The sequence below is a fragment of the Anomaloglossus baeobatrachus genome, chromosome 2 (genome assembly GCF_048569485.1).
Source record: "Anomaloglossus baeobatrachus isolate aAnoBae1 chromosome 2, aAnoBae1.hap1, whole genome shotgun sequence".
Lineage (NCBI taxonomy): Eukaryota > Metazoa > Chordata > Amphibia > Anura > Aromobatidae > Anomaloglossus > Anomaloglossus baeobatrachus.
The window spans coordinates 161,853,412-161,866,233 of NC_134354.1; the positions used below are offsets into that span (position 1 = coordinate 161,853,412).

General features: G+C 44.2%; 1 protein-coding gene across 1 annotated transcript in view; it reads right to left on the bottom strand.

Moving 5' to 3' along the window:
• LOC142288045 (arylsulfatase H-like) overlaps positions 1–12,822 on the bottom strand; it is a 76,315-nt gene that overhangs the window by 47,666 nt on the left and 15,827 nt on the right. Inside the window, exon 6 of the mRNA XM_075333482.1 lies at positions 2,787–2,921. Coding sequence (XP_075189597.1) covers positions 2,787–2,921 — 135 coding nt within the window. The remainder of the gene's footprint in view (positions 1–2,786; positions 2,922–12,822) is intronic.

The following is a 12,822-nucleotide window of genomic DNA, read 5'->3' on the forward strand; positions in this document are numbered from 1 at the left end:
GCAGTAATTCATTCCCATACCATCACACTGCTTCCGCCATGTTTTACAGTGGATGTGCTGTGCTTTGGATTATGAACCTTCTCCATACTTTCTTATGTCCATCATTCTGGTACACATTGATCTTAGTTTCATTTGTCCATAGAATGCTTTTCCAGAACTGGATTTGCTTCTTTAGATTTTCATTTTTAAGGCTGATTAATGGTTTGTACTTTATGGGGAACCCTTTGTATTTGCTCTCATGAAGTCTTCTCTTTATCGTAGACTTGGACCACGTACACACGTTATGTATTTAGTGAAAAACCCTCTCCAAAAAGTAGGTGTTTCACTATCTAAGATCATGTGCCCATATTGAGTATAAAGTGCTTTTTTAACCTTAGTATTTGTATTTGTAAGCCAAAAAACTACCTATTTAAACTGTACAATTAACATGAACAAGCGTTCCTAGGAATGCTTATTTCCCTATAATTACTAATGCCACTTGTACATGGTAAGTATTTGGTGAGTTTTTTTATCTCAGTATTTGTAGCTCAAAACCAGGAGTGGAACAGTCAGAGGAAAAGTATAATAGAAACACAGGCTCCACTACTGTATTTTTTTAAACACTCCTGGTTTACCTTACAAATACTGACAGAAAAAAATCACCAAATACTCAACATGTGGATATGGCCTTAGATAGTGAAACACCTACTTCCTGGAGAGTGTTCTTCACTTCTATGGATGCTGTGAAGGCATTTCTGTGATCATCCACCACTGTTTTCTTCAGAGGACACCCAGGCATTTTTGAGTTCCCATGCTCACCAGTGTGCTCTTTTTTGCAAAATGTACGAAATAGTCAATTTGGACACTCCCATTTCTGTAATCTCTCTGCTTTATTTCTTCTTTCTTTCAGACTAATATTTCTTTTTCATTGAGAGCTCTTTTGACCATATGTTGTGGGATCACAGCATCAGCTTTCAAATGCAAATGTCACACCTGGAATCAGTGCCAGACCTTTTACCTGCTTAATTGATGATGGATTAACAAAGAAATTGTCCATGAAGCCCATTAAAGAGCTTTTGAGATAAATGTCCAATTACTTTATATCTCTTGAAACAAGCAGCTGCGTATTAAAGAGTTGTAATTCCTAAACCCTTAGGGCGGCTTTGCACACTACGACATCGCAGGTGCGATGTCGGTGGGGTCAAATCGAAAGTGACGCACATCCGGCGTCACTTGCGATGTCGTAGTGTGTAAATCCTAGATGATACGATAAACGAGCGCAAAAGCGTCGTTATCGTATCATCGTTGCAAGCTCCGACTTTTCCATAATTGTGCTGCAGCGATGGTACGATGCTGTTCCTCGTTCCTGCGACAGCACACATCGCTGTGTGTTACGCCGCAGGAGCGAGGAACTTCACCTTACCTGCCACCGGCCGCTCTATGGAAGGAAGGAGGTGGGCGGGATGTTTACATCCTGCTCATCTACGCCCCTCCGCCGCTATTGGCCGCCTGCCGTGTGATGTCGTTATGACGCCGCACGACCCGCCCCCTTAGGAAGGAGGCGGGTCGCCGGCCAGAGCGACGGTCGCAGGGCAGGTGAGTGCATGTGAAGCTGGCGTAGCGATAATTTTCTCTACGCCAGCTATCACACGATATCGTACCTGCGTCGGGGGCGGGGACTATTGCGTGCGACATTGCAGCATCGGCTTTCGATGTCGCAACGTGCAAAGCCCGCCTTAGGCTGGGTTCACACATAGCGACAGCGACAATGACGTTGCTGTTACGTCACCATTTTCTGTGACGTAACAGCGACCTTGTATGTCACTGTTATGATCGCTGCTTAGCTGTCAAACACAGCGACGCAGCAGCGATCATAACGTCGCTACATGTGCAGAGAGCAGGGAGCCGCGCACACTGCTTAGCGCTGGCTCCCTGCTCTCCTAGCTACAGTACACATCGGGTTAATTAACCCGATGTGTACTGCAGCTACATGTGCAGAGTGCAGGAAGCCGCGCACACTGCTTAGCGCTGGCTCCCTGCTTTCCTAGCTACAGTACACATCGGGTTAATTAACCCGATGTGTACTGCAGCTACATGTGCAGAGAGCAGGAAGCCGCGAACACTGCTTAGCGCTGGCTCCCTGCTCTCCTAGCTACAGTACACATCGGGTTAATTAGCCCGATTGTGTACTGCAGCTACATGTGCAGAGAGCAGGAGCCGGCAGCACAGGCAGTGTGAGAGCGGCGGAGGCTGGTAACGAAGGTAAATGTCGGGTAACCACCTTGGTTACCCGATGTTTACCCTGGTTACAGCTTACCGCAGCTGCCAGATGCCGGCTCCTGCTCCCTGCTCGCTTCATTTCGTCGCTCTCTCGCAGTCACACACAGCGATCTGTGCGTCACAGCGGGAGAGCAACAATAAAAAAAACAAACCAGGGCTGTGTGTAACGAGCAGCGATCTCACAGCAGGGGCCAGATCGCTGCTCAGTGTCACACACAGCGAGATCGCTAATGACGTCACTGCTGTGTCACAAAAACCGTGACTCAGCAGCGATCTCAACAGCGATCTCGCTGTGTGTGAAGCACCCCTAACTCAAATTAGGATGTGAATACCCTTAAATTAAACTTAGTGTCTGCAGTTTAAGCCCATATTGATGATCTAATTTACTCTTGATTATCTTTTGGTAATCATCTAAAATATCAAAACTTGTTCCACTGTCCAAATATTTCTGGACCTAACTGTAGCTGTCTGAAAAAGAATGTTAGCAAACAGAATTTATATACAAAATTTTGGGTGACGTTTCTTACCTCGGTAAATGCCATTACTGCCCTTAAGGTGAGGACTTCCCTCCATTCCTTCCAAGTATGCACCATGGTCAGAAGCAAAGTAAGTTAATGTGTTGTTTACTAATCCTTGATGATCAATGGATTTAAGGATTTGCCCTGTGTGAATGAAAAAAACCTATTATATTTGTTATGTAATTCTAGTGACATTAAATAAGGTAACTTGATGTTAATTTGATGACTGCAGTTTTAGAAAGTTAAAAAATGACAGTATTCAAGCAAAAATCTACACTAAAATAATGTAAGAAAAAAAAATGTTTTAAAAAAGGGGAAAAAAATAAAAAAAGATGTAATAATGTAAAAATGACTCACACCTCCTATCTGTACTCTGCTTAGTAATTACCTGAAAAACTACTTATCCAGTATATGTTATATATCATCCAGCTCTATGCTAATGAACAAATGAGAGAATAGAGAGGCATTTACTCAATAAGATTAGTCTAGGTTCAGTAACCTTGTCCCCTGGAAGTGGTTTACAGACCCTCCACTGCTCGTGTCTTCACAGTTTGCCTTCCTCCCATCATCGCTCTTCCCTTGTCATGGCTTTGCTCTGTAGTGGGCTATTAGGAGAACTGTGAGAGGCCACAAGGAGCAGTCTACAGTCTGTCAATCACGTATTGGGGTATTTGCTATTGGTTCTTGCCCCAAATTCATCAAAATGGTGCACATAGTTGACTTTTGCTCAAAGATAAAAGTAGTCTTTGTTTGCGATCTAACAATTTTTGTGACCTTTTTGAAGCTTATTTTTCGAAAATGTCACAAAACTTGCTAAAAATTCCTGATGTACATAAATTACTCCAGGGAAGGGCAAATTCTCTTCTGTGACTTTTTGAAAGGTCGTAAATAATAACTTAGGTGAAACAATATGAAAGAAAACCTATTACATACCCACAGTGGTGAACTAAAAAACCCCACATTCGAATAACCAGACATAACCAATAAAGATGTTAATATTACACATGTATCAAAATCTACAAGCTTACTTATTCTGCTGCAATCACAATATTTTAAAATTATTATTAATGTGTGTTCGGTACACATAATGAGCAGTTAATACTCAGATTGGGGGAATCTTCCGGAAAAATGCTTGAGTTCCCCATTGACTTCCATTATACTCCGGGTACGCAAGTCATGACTGTCTGAACTTCCAGCTACTTGCTATGAGTACCAAACACCTGAGCATGCCAGTGCTCGCTCATCACTAGTTATTATCTAATACACTGCAATACTGAAAGTCTGGGCTGTCATCTGATGGGAAATTCTCATCTTCTGAACCATTCTAATTAACTGATTCTCAAGGAAATTGCACCGCAATGTGGATCCATAGAAAAACAATTAGTACATTTTAAAACCAGTCAAACTCGATAACTTAACCCTTTTTCTACATTTTGATTTTCCATTTTTTTTTGTATTTGTTTTTTCCTTCATTTTTTTCCAATAGCCTAACGTTTTTATTTTTCTGTCCACAGTGCTGTACGAGGGCTGTTTTTTGTGGGAGAAATTGTACTTTTGTGTGACATGATTCATTTTTTCACGTAATGCACTGAAAAGTGTGAAAATAGTTCCATGTGCGTTGAAATTGCAAAAAATGTGCTATTGTACAATTGATTTTTATTTTTTTTAATTTACCATGTTCCCTTTATGGTAAAACTGAGCAAATAATAGGATTTTCCAGGTGAGTACAAGTAAGCTGATTCTAAACATTTATAGCTTTTTTGATTTAGGTGTTGAAAAAAATTTCCAAGAAATTTTTTTGCTTGTGTTGCCTTTTTCCGAGACTCATAAGTTATATGAGCCATAACGTTTTCATGTTTAGGATATGGGCTTGCATGAGGGCTTATTTTTAGTACCCTGAGCAGACTTTCTTACATATACCATTTTGGGGTATATACTGTATGATGTTTTAACTGCCTCTTATTGTATTTTATTGCAATGTTGTGGAGGCAAAAAACCCCATAATTTTGGAGTTTATATCTTTTTTTTTCTTGCTACACTGTTTACCGGTCGAATTAATTTATTTTATATTTTAATAGAACAAATTTACAAATGCAATGATACCAAATATGTGTATTTTCATTTATTTTAATTGTTTTATTTTTAATGAGGCAAAATGGGATTTTTTTTTTTTTTCATATATTTAAAATCTTTTTTATTCATTTTTTAATGCATTTAATAGTACATTTAGGAGACTTGAAGTTGTGTTCATCCAATTGCTAGTGCTGTGCATAGCAGTGCATCAGCACTGCTATGTATAGCTAAAATCACAATCTCGTTTAAACGCCGGCAACAGCCCAGTGTTCACAGGAGGATTATAATTACATGTATGGTGGTCAACAATAAACCCCGGCTCTCATGGCAACCAATTGGCACTCCACAATCATATAACGTGCACATCAATGGGAATGATTGATCGACCTGCCGACACATGTCAAAGATTGACAGCAGCATTTTACATATTAACAGCCGTGGGTTAAGCTCCGATGCACCTGAAACTCTTAAGCTATGTGCCCATGGGACAATGTACCCGCAGACTTTGCTGCGGAAAACCTGCAGATTTATTTGTATTTTCCAGATAAATCTGCAGGTTTTAGCAAGTACAGACACTCCCCATGTTATCCTATGGGATTTGGGGAGTGCTGTATCAATGCTGCGTTATGTGCAGCTGCGGAACATGCTGCAGATGTCCCGCAGCTGCACATAACTGCATGTCAATTCCTGCAGAAATAGCTGTGGAAATCCCGGCCCTCCACTATGGAGATAGAGGCCGGGAATTACGCAGGTAAGTCGCACGAATGTCCGCAGGTTTACCGCAGATATTTCGCTGGAATCCCGCAGCAATGGATAGTTGTGGATTCCGAGCAGCAGCTGCAGTAAACCTGCGGACATACAGTACAGACCAAAAGTTTGGACACACCTCCTCATTCAAAGAATTTTCTTTATTTTCATGACTCTAAAAATTGTAGACTCATCAGGCATTGAAGGCATCAAAACTATGAATTAAAACATGTGGAATGAAATACTTAAAAAGTGTGAAACAACTGAAAATATGTCTTATATTCTAGGTTCTGCAAAGTAGCCACCTTTTGCTTTCATTACTAGAGATGAGCGAACCGGTCGCGGTTCGGCTCGAGGTCGGTTCGACGAACCGAACTCGAACCAATAGGTTATAATGGGAGGCAATCACAAACACATAAAAATGCATTATAAATGTACACATACAGTTAATAAAAATTGCCATAACACTTACCGGTCCCCGCGATCCCTCCTGCACTCTGTCTCCTGCCGCTATTCCATCCGATGATCGCTGAATCCTCCCGGTGTCCGGCACTGCCAGCAGAGATGCAGGACCTATCGTGACGTCAAAATAGCAATGTGACCAGTCACGTGGCTATTATCTCATTGGCTACAGACTGGTCACATGACTATGACGCGTCATGTAGGACCTGCGAGTGCATCTCTACGGTACACGGTGCACATTTGTGTATCGCCGTGTACCGGCGACATGCTCTAGCACACGGTCGACTCCCCGTTCCGTTAGGGACCGGCTGACACAGCCGGTCATTAACGGAGATCACCGTTGCCATAGCAACGCAGTTAGAGGTGACGTCACCGCTAACCGCGGCTCCGGGAGCACCGTTGCTATGGTAACGCGTCTGTCAGCGTTACCGCTGTTACCGCTAGCAGCACTGATCACTCACGGAGTGAAGGCTGCACGCTGCTTCTCGTGCAGCTTTCACGGAGTGAATGCTCCATGGGAAGCAGCGTCTTCCCCCATGCAGCAGTGATGTAGCAGAGCTGCATTTGTTGAACGAGAAAGACAGAAGACCATGGATCGTGGAGGGCTGACAGGGGGTAATAAAGATGGAGTCTCTAATGTGTCTGTGTATTTATTTCTATTAAAGTATTTTTTCTCTGTGTGGTGTCTTTTTTTTAACCCTTTATTGGAGATTCTTAATGGCCGGGTCAAACGTGCCTGACATTAAGAATCTCTGGCTTAATACTAGCTAGTAAAACAAAGCTAGTATTAACTCATGATTACCCAACAAGCCACCCGGCTCCAGGGCTGTTGGAAGAGTTGGATACAGCGCCAGATGATGGCGCTTCTATGAGAGCACCATTTTCTGGGGCGGCTGCGGACTGCAATTCACCGCAGAGGCGCCCAGAAACCTCGGGCTAACCTGTGCTGCGGATTCCAATCCCCAGCTGCCTAGTTGTACCTGGCTGGACACAAAAATGGGGTGAAGCCCACGTCATTTGTTTTTTAATTATTTCATGAAATAAGTGAAATAATTATAAAAAACGGGCTTCCCTATATTTTTGGTTCCCAGTTGGGTACAAATAGGCAACTGGGGGTTGGAGGCAGCCCGTGGCTGCCTGCTGTACCTGGCTAGCATACAAAAATATGGCGAAGCCCACGTCTTCTCCATACAGACAGACAGCAGCTGCAGAACTACAAGGCTCAGCATACTCCATCCAGGACTATATGCAGAAGTTTTTTGCCCCCTGAAAATTATGTGGGCTTCGCCATATTTTTGTATGCTAGCCAGGTACAGCAGGCAGGTACGGCTGCCCCCAACCCCCAGTTGCCTATTTGTACCCGGCTGGGAACAAAAATAAAGGGAAGCCCTTTTTTTATTATTTCATGAATTTCATGAAATAATTAGAAAACAAATGACGTAGGCTTCGCCCCATTTTTGTGTCCAGCCAGGTACAACTAGGCAGCTGGGGATTGGAATCCGCAGCACAGGTTGGCCTGAGCTTTCTGGGCCCCACTGCTGCAAATTGCAGTCTGCAGCCACCTCAGAAAATGGCATTTTCATAGAAGCACCATCTTCTGGCGCTGTATCCAACTCTTCCAGCACCTGCCTGCTATACCTGGCTAGCATACAAAAATATGGCGAAGCTCACGTCCTTTTTTTGTAGTTTTTTGGCAAAAAAAATAAAAAATGCTTCCCTGGATTTTCCATTGCCAGTGAAGGTAACACCAAGCAGTGGGGGTTAGCAGCCAGTAGCTGCTTGGATTACCCTTAGCTAGCAATACAAAAAATGCAGCGGGAGCCCATATATATATTTTTTAATTATTTATTTAAATAACTAAAAACAAAATGGGCTTCCCTGTATTTTGATTGCTGGACATCACAGTGCTGTAAAAATAAATCTTTAAAAAAATGACGTAGCGCTCCGCGGTATTTTTGATTCTCAGCGCAGATAAACCAGACAGCTATGGGTTGCCACCCCCATCTACCTGCCGTTACCTTGGTTGGCAATCAAAATACAGGGAAGCCCATTAATTTTTTCTATTTAAAAAATAGTTAAAAAAAAAAATGACGTTGGGTCCCCCCATTTTTGATAGCCAGCTAGGGTAAAGCAGACGGCTGTAGCATGAAAACCACAGCTGGCAGCTTTACCGTGGTTGGAGATCCAATGTGGAGGTCCCCTCAGGCTCTTTTTTATAATTATTTTATAAATATTAATAATTACACAATAAAAGTAGGGTCCCCCCCAAATTGGATCACCAGCCAAGGTAAAGCGGACAGCTGTGGTCTGGTATTCTCAGGGTGGGAAGGTCCATAGTTATTGGGCCTTCACAGCCTAAAAATAGCAGGCCGCAGGCACCCCAGACGTGGCGCATCCACTAGATGAGCCAATCCTGGCGCTTCACCCCAGCTCATCCCGTGCCCTGGTGCAGTGGCAAACGGGGTAATAAATCGGGTTGATACTAGCTGTAAAGTCACCTGAGATCAAGCCCAGCAGTTTGTGATGTCATGGCGACTATTAGATACCCAACATCATAAACTGTCAGTACTAACAAAAAAAAAAAAAAAAATCGACAAAAGAAATTTATTTGAAAAAACATTCCCCAAAACATTTCCTCTTTTACCAATTTATTGTAAGAAAAAAAATAAAGGGGTCCCACGACGACTCTGGACCATCTAGAATATGGGGGGAAGACACTCAGGGAACGTATCCCCCATTTTCTAGGAGTGCGGACCCTTCATGTGAGGAGTGTGGGTGCAATGAATCTGCACTCACTCTCCCCGGGTCCACAGCAGCAGAGTCCATGTCGTAATGGTTGCTACCAAAGCTGCAATGCCCTGCTCATGAGGTAAGGGCATGCCTAATCAGGAGAACTACTGTAGAGGAAGCTCTGCTCACTGGTATATAGGTGCTCAGAGGTAATAATAGATAAAATTAGTGAGTAACCTCGGCACTCTAAATCTCCCAGACTAAGTCAGTAAGTCACAATGGATAGTAATGCAAAATCACTCTTTATTGGTCCGTATTAAGAAAAAAATTTTTTTCATAAGCATATATGTTTTTGTCCAAAACAAGTTACAAATGACGTTTCGGCCTGAGCCTTCGTCAGATTGGACTTATCTGCATGTAATCAGGAAAAATGACAATAATCAGTATCACATAAAAGTGAGAGAACAATAACATAAACTCGAACAATGTAGAGGTACAATTGGGATGCAGCAAAAAAATTGCAACACAGCAAGAAATGAAACACATGATACAAATGTCATAATACAGTACAAGGACAATATAGTAATGACAAATATGGGGTCAGAGTAGGCTTAGACAGCTCTGGTACGAAAGAGATGTCAATCATAAAGTAACATGTGCAGTAGGTGTAGAGCTACACTATGCATGGCAGAGCTAATGGGTAGACCGACCATAGAAAAAGAACGGAGAAAAAGTGTAGAAAAAGTGTAGAAAAAGTGTAGAAAAAGTGTAGAAAAAGTGTAGAAAAAGTGGAGAAAAAGTGGAGAATAAGTGGAGAAGAAGTGGAGAAGAAGTGGAGAAGAAGTGTTTGTTCATGCCAGATGGGAGATAAATAATTTTTTACCGGCGCTGTCATTTACTGTAACGTGATCATCGGTGTACGGTGTATACCTGTGATCACGTGAGCGGGGACCGGAAAAACCGTCCTGAATCATGATCTCCAGGGTCTCAGCTAGCCCTGAAACCCCGGAGATTTTCTGACGCTGGGGGGCGTTATTCACTTATTTCTGCCTGCTGTTTATAAACGGCATATCAGAATAAGGCTACATTAACACGACCGATCCATTTTTGCGGTCTGCAAAAAACAGTCCGTTTTTTTTCACGGGTGCATCCGTGTGGCATCCGTTTCCGTTCCGTAGACGGTCCGTATGTCATCTGTTTGTCATCCCTGTGCCTTCCGTTTTTTTTTGTGTACTGCAAAAAAACTGAAGGAGGGTAAATGCATAAATTTACCCAGGATCCATAGCTGCATCCTACATGAGGCGGTCACATGTTCACTCCAGTGCCATTTTCTACTGCTTTTCACAGCGTAGAGCGCTCTGGTGATTTTCTTGTGCTTGTACACTTCATATCAGTCTTTTCTGTCATTATAATGGCAGAAAGACACATAATGTCCCACTCTCCTGCATTTTGTAATTTTGCACCCTTTGGTGCCTTTCATGTGGCACTAAGGGGTGCTTAGCTTTGTATTTAGCCAAAAAAATGAAAAAAAAAATGACGTAGGGTTCCCCCTAGTTTTGCAGCCAGCTAGGGTAAAGCAGATGGCTGCAGCCTGCAGACCACAGCTGGCAACCTCACCTTGGCTGGTAATCCAAAACTGAGGGCACCCCATGCTGTTATTTTAAATTAAATAAATAATTAAAAAAAAAAACACGTAGGGGTCCCCCCAAAATTGGATCACCAGCCAAGGTAAAGCAGACAGCTGGGGTCTGATATTCTCAGACTAGGGAGGTCCATGGTTATTGGACTCTCCCCAGCCTAAAAATAGCAGGCCGCAGCCGCCCCAGAAGTGGCGCATCCATTAGATGCGCCAATCCTGGTGCTTCGCCTCAGCTCATCCCGCGCCCTGGTGCGGTGGCAAACGGGGTAATATATGGGGTTAATACCAGATGTGTAATGTCACCTGGCATCAAGCCCTGGGGTTAGTGAGGTCAGGCGTCTATCAGATACCCGACATCACCAACCCAGTCAGTAATAAAAAAAAATAGACGACAAACACATTTTTATTTGAAAAAACACTCCCCAAAACATTCCCTCTTTAACCAATTTCTTAGAAAGAAAAACAAATCCAGGTCTGGTGTAATCCAAGGGGTTGCCATGACGATCCACACTGTCCCAGTCAATGAAGAGCAGGATGTTCCCCATTGGCTGGGAGAGCAATGCAGTGACCTGAGCTAACATCAATGGGTCAGCCCAGGTCACTGCAGGGCATGACAAGTGCTGCTGTCAGGAGCGAGGTACATTACCTGCGCTGATCTCCAGCACACTGACAGCACCTGTCACTGAGCTCAATGACCGCCGCCTTCACAGCCAAGTATCGCGAGAGGCCCGTGACGTCACCGCTAGTCAGTTTCGGGTCGGAAGCGAGAGAAGGTGATGTGACAAGCGGCGGCCATGGAGGACAGTGACAGCGCTGAGGTCGGGATGGCGGGACTTCATCACCGCAGGTAAGCCGAGCGGGGCCATGTGTGCAGAGTGTGTGTGCAGAGTGTGTGTGTGTGTGTGTGTGTCTGTGTACGGGTGTACATGCCGCAGGCAGGAGGGGGCGGAGCGAGCTGAGTGGGAAAGTGTGGGCTTCCTGCACGTAACTAGGATAAACATCGGGTTACTAACCAAAGCGCTTTGGTTGGATACCCGATGTTTATCTTGGTTACCAGCTTGTGGCAGGCTGCCAGCGATGGCTCCTGCACACTGTAGCTATAAAAAGCCCTGCTTTTTGCTGCTAGAACCGCTCTCGAACGTATCTAGAACTATCGAGCTTTTGCAAAAAAGCTCGAGTTCTAGTTCGATCTAGAACAGCCCCCAAAATCACTCGAGCCGCGAACTGGAGAACCACGAACCGCGAACCGCGCTCAACTCTATTCATTACTACTTTGCACACTCTTGGCATTCTCTTGATGAGCTTCAAGAAGTAGTCACCGAAATGGTTTCCAACAGTCTTGAAGTAGTTCCCAGAGAATCTTAGCACTTGTTGGCCCTTTTGCCTTCACTCTGCGGTCCAGCTCAACCCAATCTCGATTGGGTTCAGGGCTGGTGGCTGTGGAGGCCAGGTCATCTGGCGTAGCACCCCATCACTATCCTTCTTAGTCAAATTGCCCTTACACAGCCTGGAGGTATGTTTGGGGTCCATGTCCTGTTGAAAAAAAAATTATGGTCCAACTAAACGCAAACCGGATGGAATAGCACACCGTTGCAAGATGCTGTGGTAGGCATGCTGGTTCTGTATGCCTTCAATTTTGAATAAATCCCCAACAGTGTCACCAGCAAAGCACCCTCACACCATCACACCTCCTCCTCCATGCTTCACGGTGGGAACCAGGAATGTAGAGTCCATCCGTTCACCTTTTCTACAAAGACACGGTGGTTGGATCCAAAGATCTCAAATTTGGACTCATCAGACCAAAGCATAGATTTCCACTATTCTAATGTCCATTCCTTGTGTTCCCTTAGCCCAAACAAGTCTCTTCTGCATGTTGTCTGTCTTTAGCAGTGGTTTCCTAGCAGCTATTTTACAATGAAAGCCTGCTGCACAAAGTCTCCCCTTAATAGTTGTTCTAGAGATGAGAAGGTGTGTCCAAACTTTTGGTCTGTACTGTACCTGCGGATATATCATAGCCTTACAGGGTCATGATGGCTCATAGAAAAAGCCTAAGGCTATGTGCCCCCGGGACAATGTACCCGCGGATTTTGACGCGGAAAACCTGCGGATTTATCTGGATTTTCTAGATAAATCCACAGGTTTTAGCAAGTACAGATGTACCGCCCTGGGCTCAGCTGCAACCGAGCCGCTCGGATCCGGGCTTGCTGGTGGGTGGCTCAAGCGTCTCCGGACCCGGGGGTCCCGTGGTCTCTCCGATCTGAAAAGGGCTGGTGGTTTAGGGGACGTAGGTGTACGGCCAGAGCCGTGGTTAAGTTCGTGATGCCACCCACGGGTTGTGGTGAGGATGGACACCACCGCTGCAGTTACGGGGCACCAGGGGGAGATGTTGCGCAG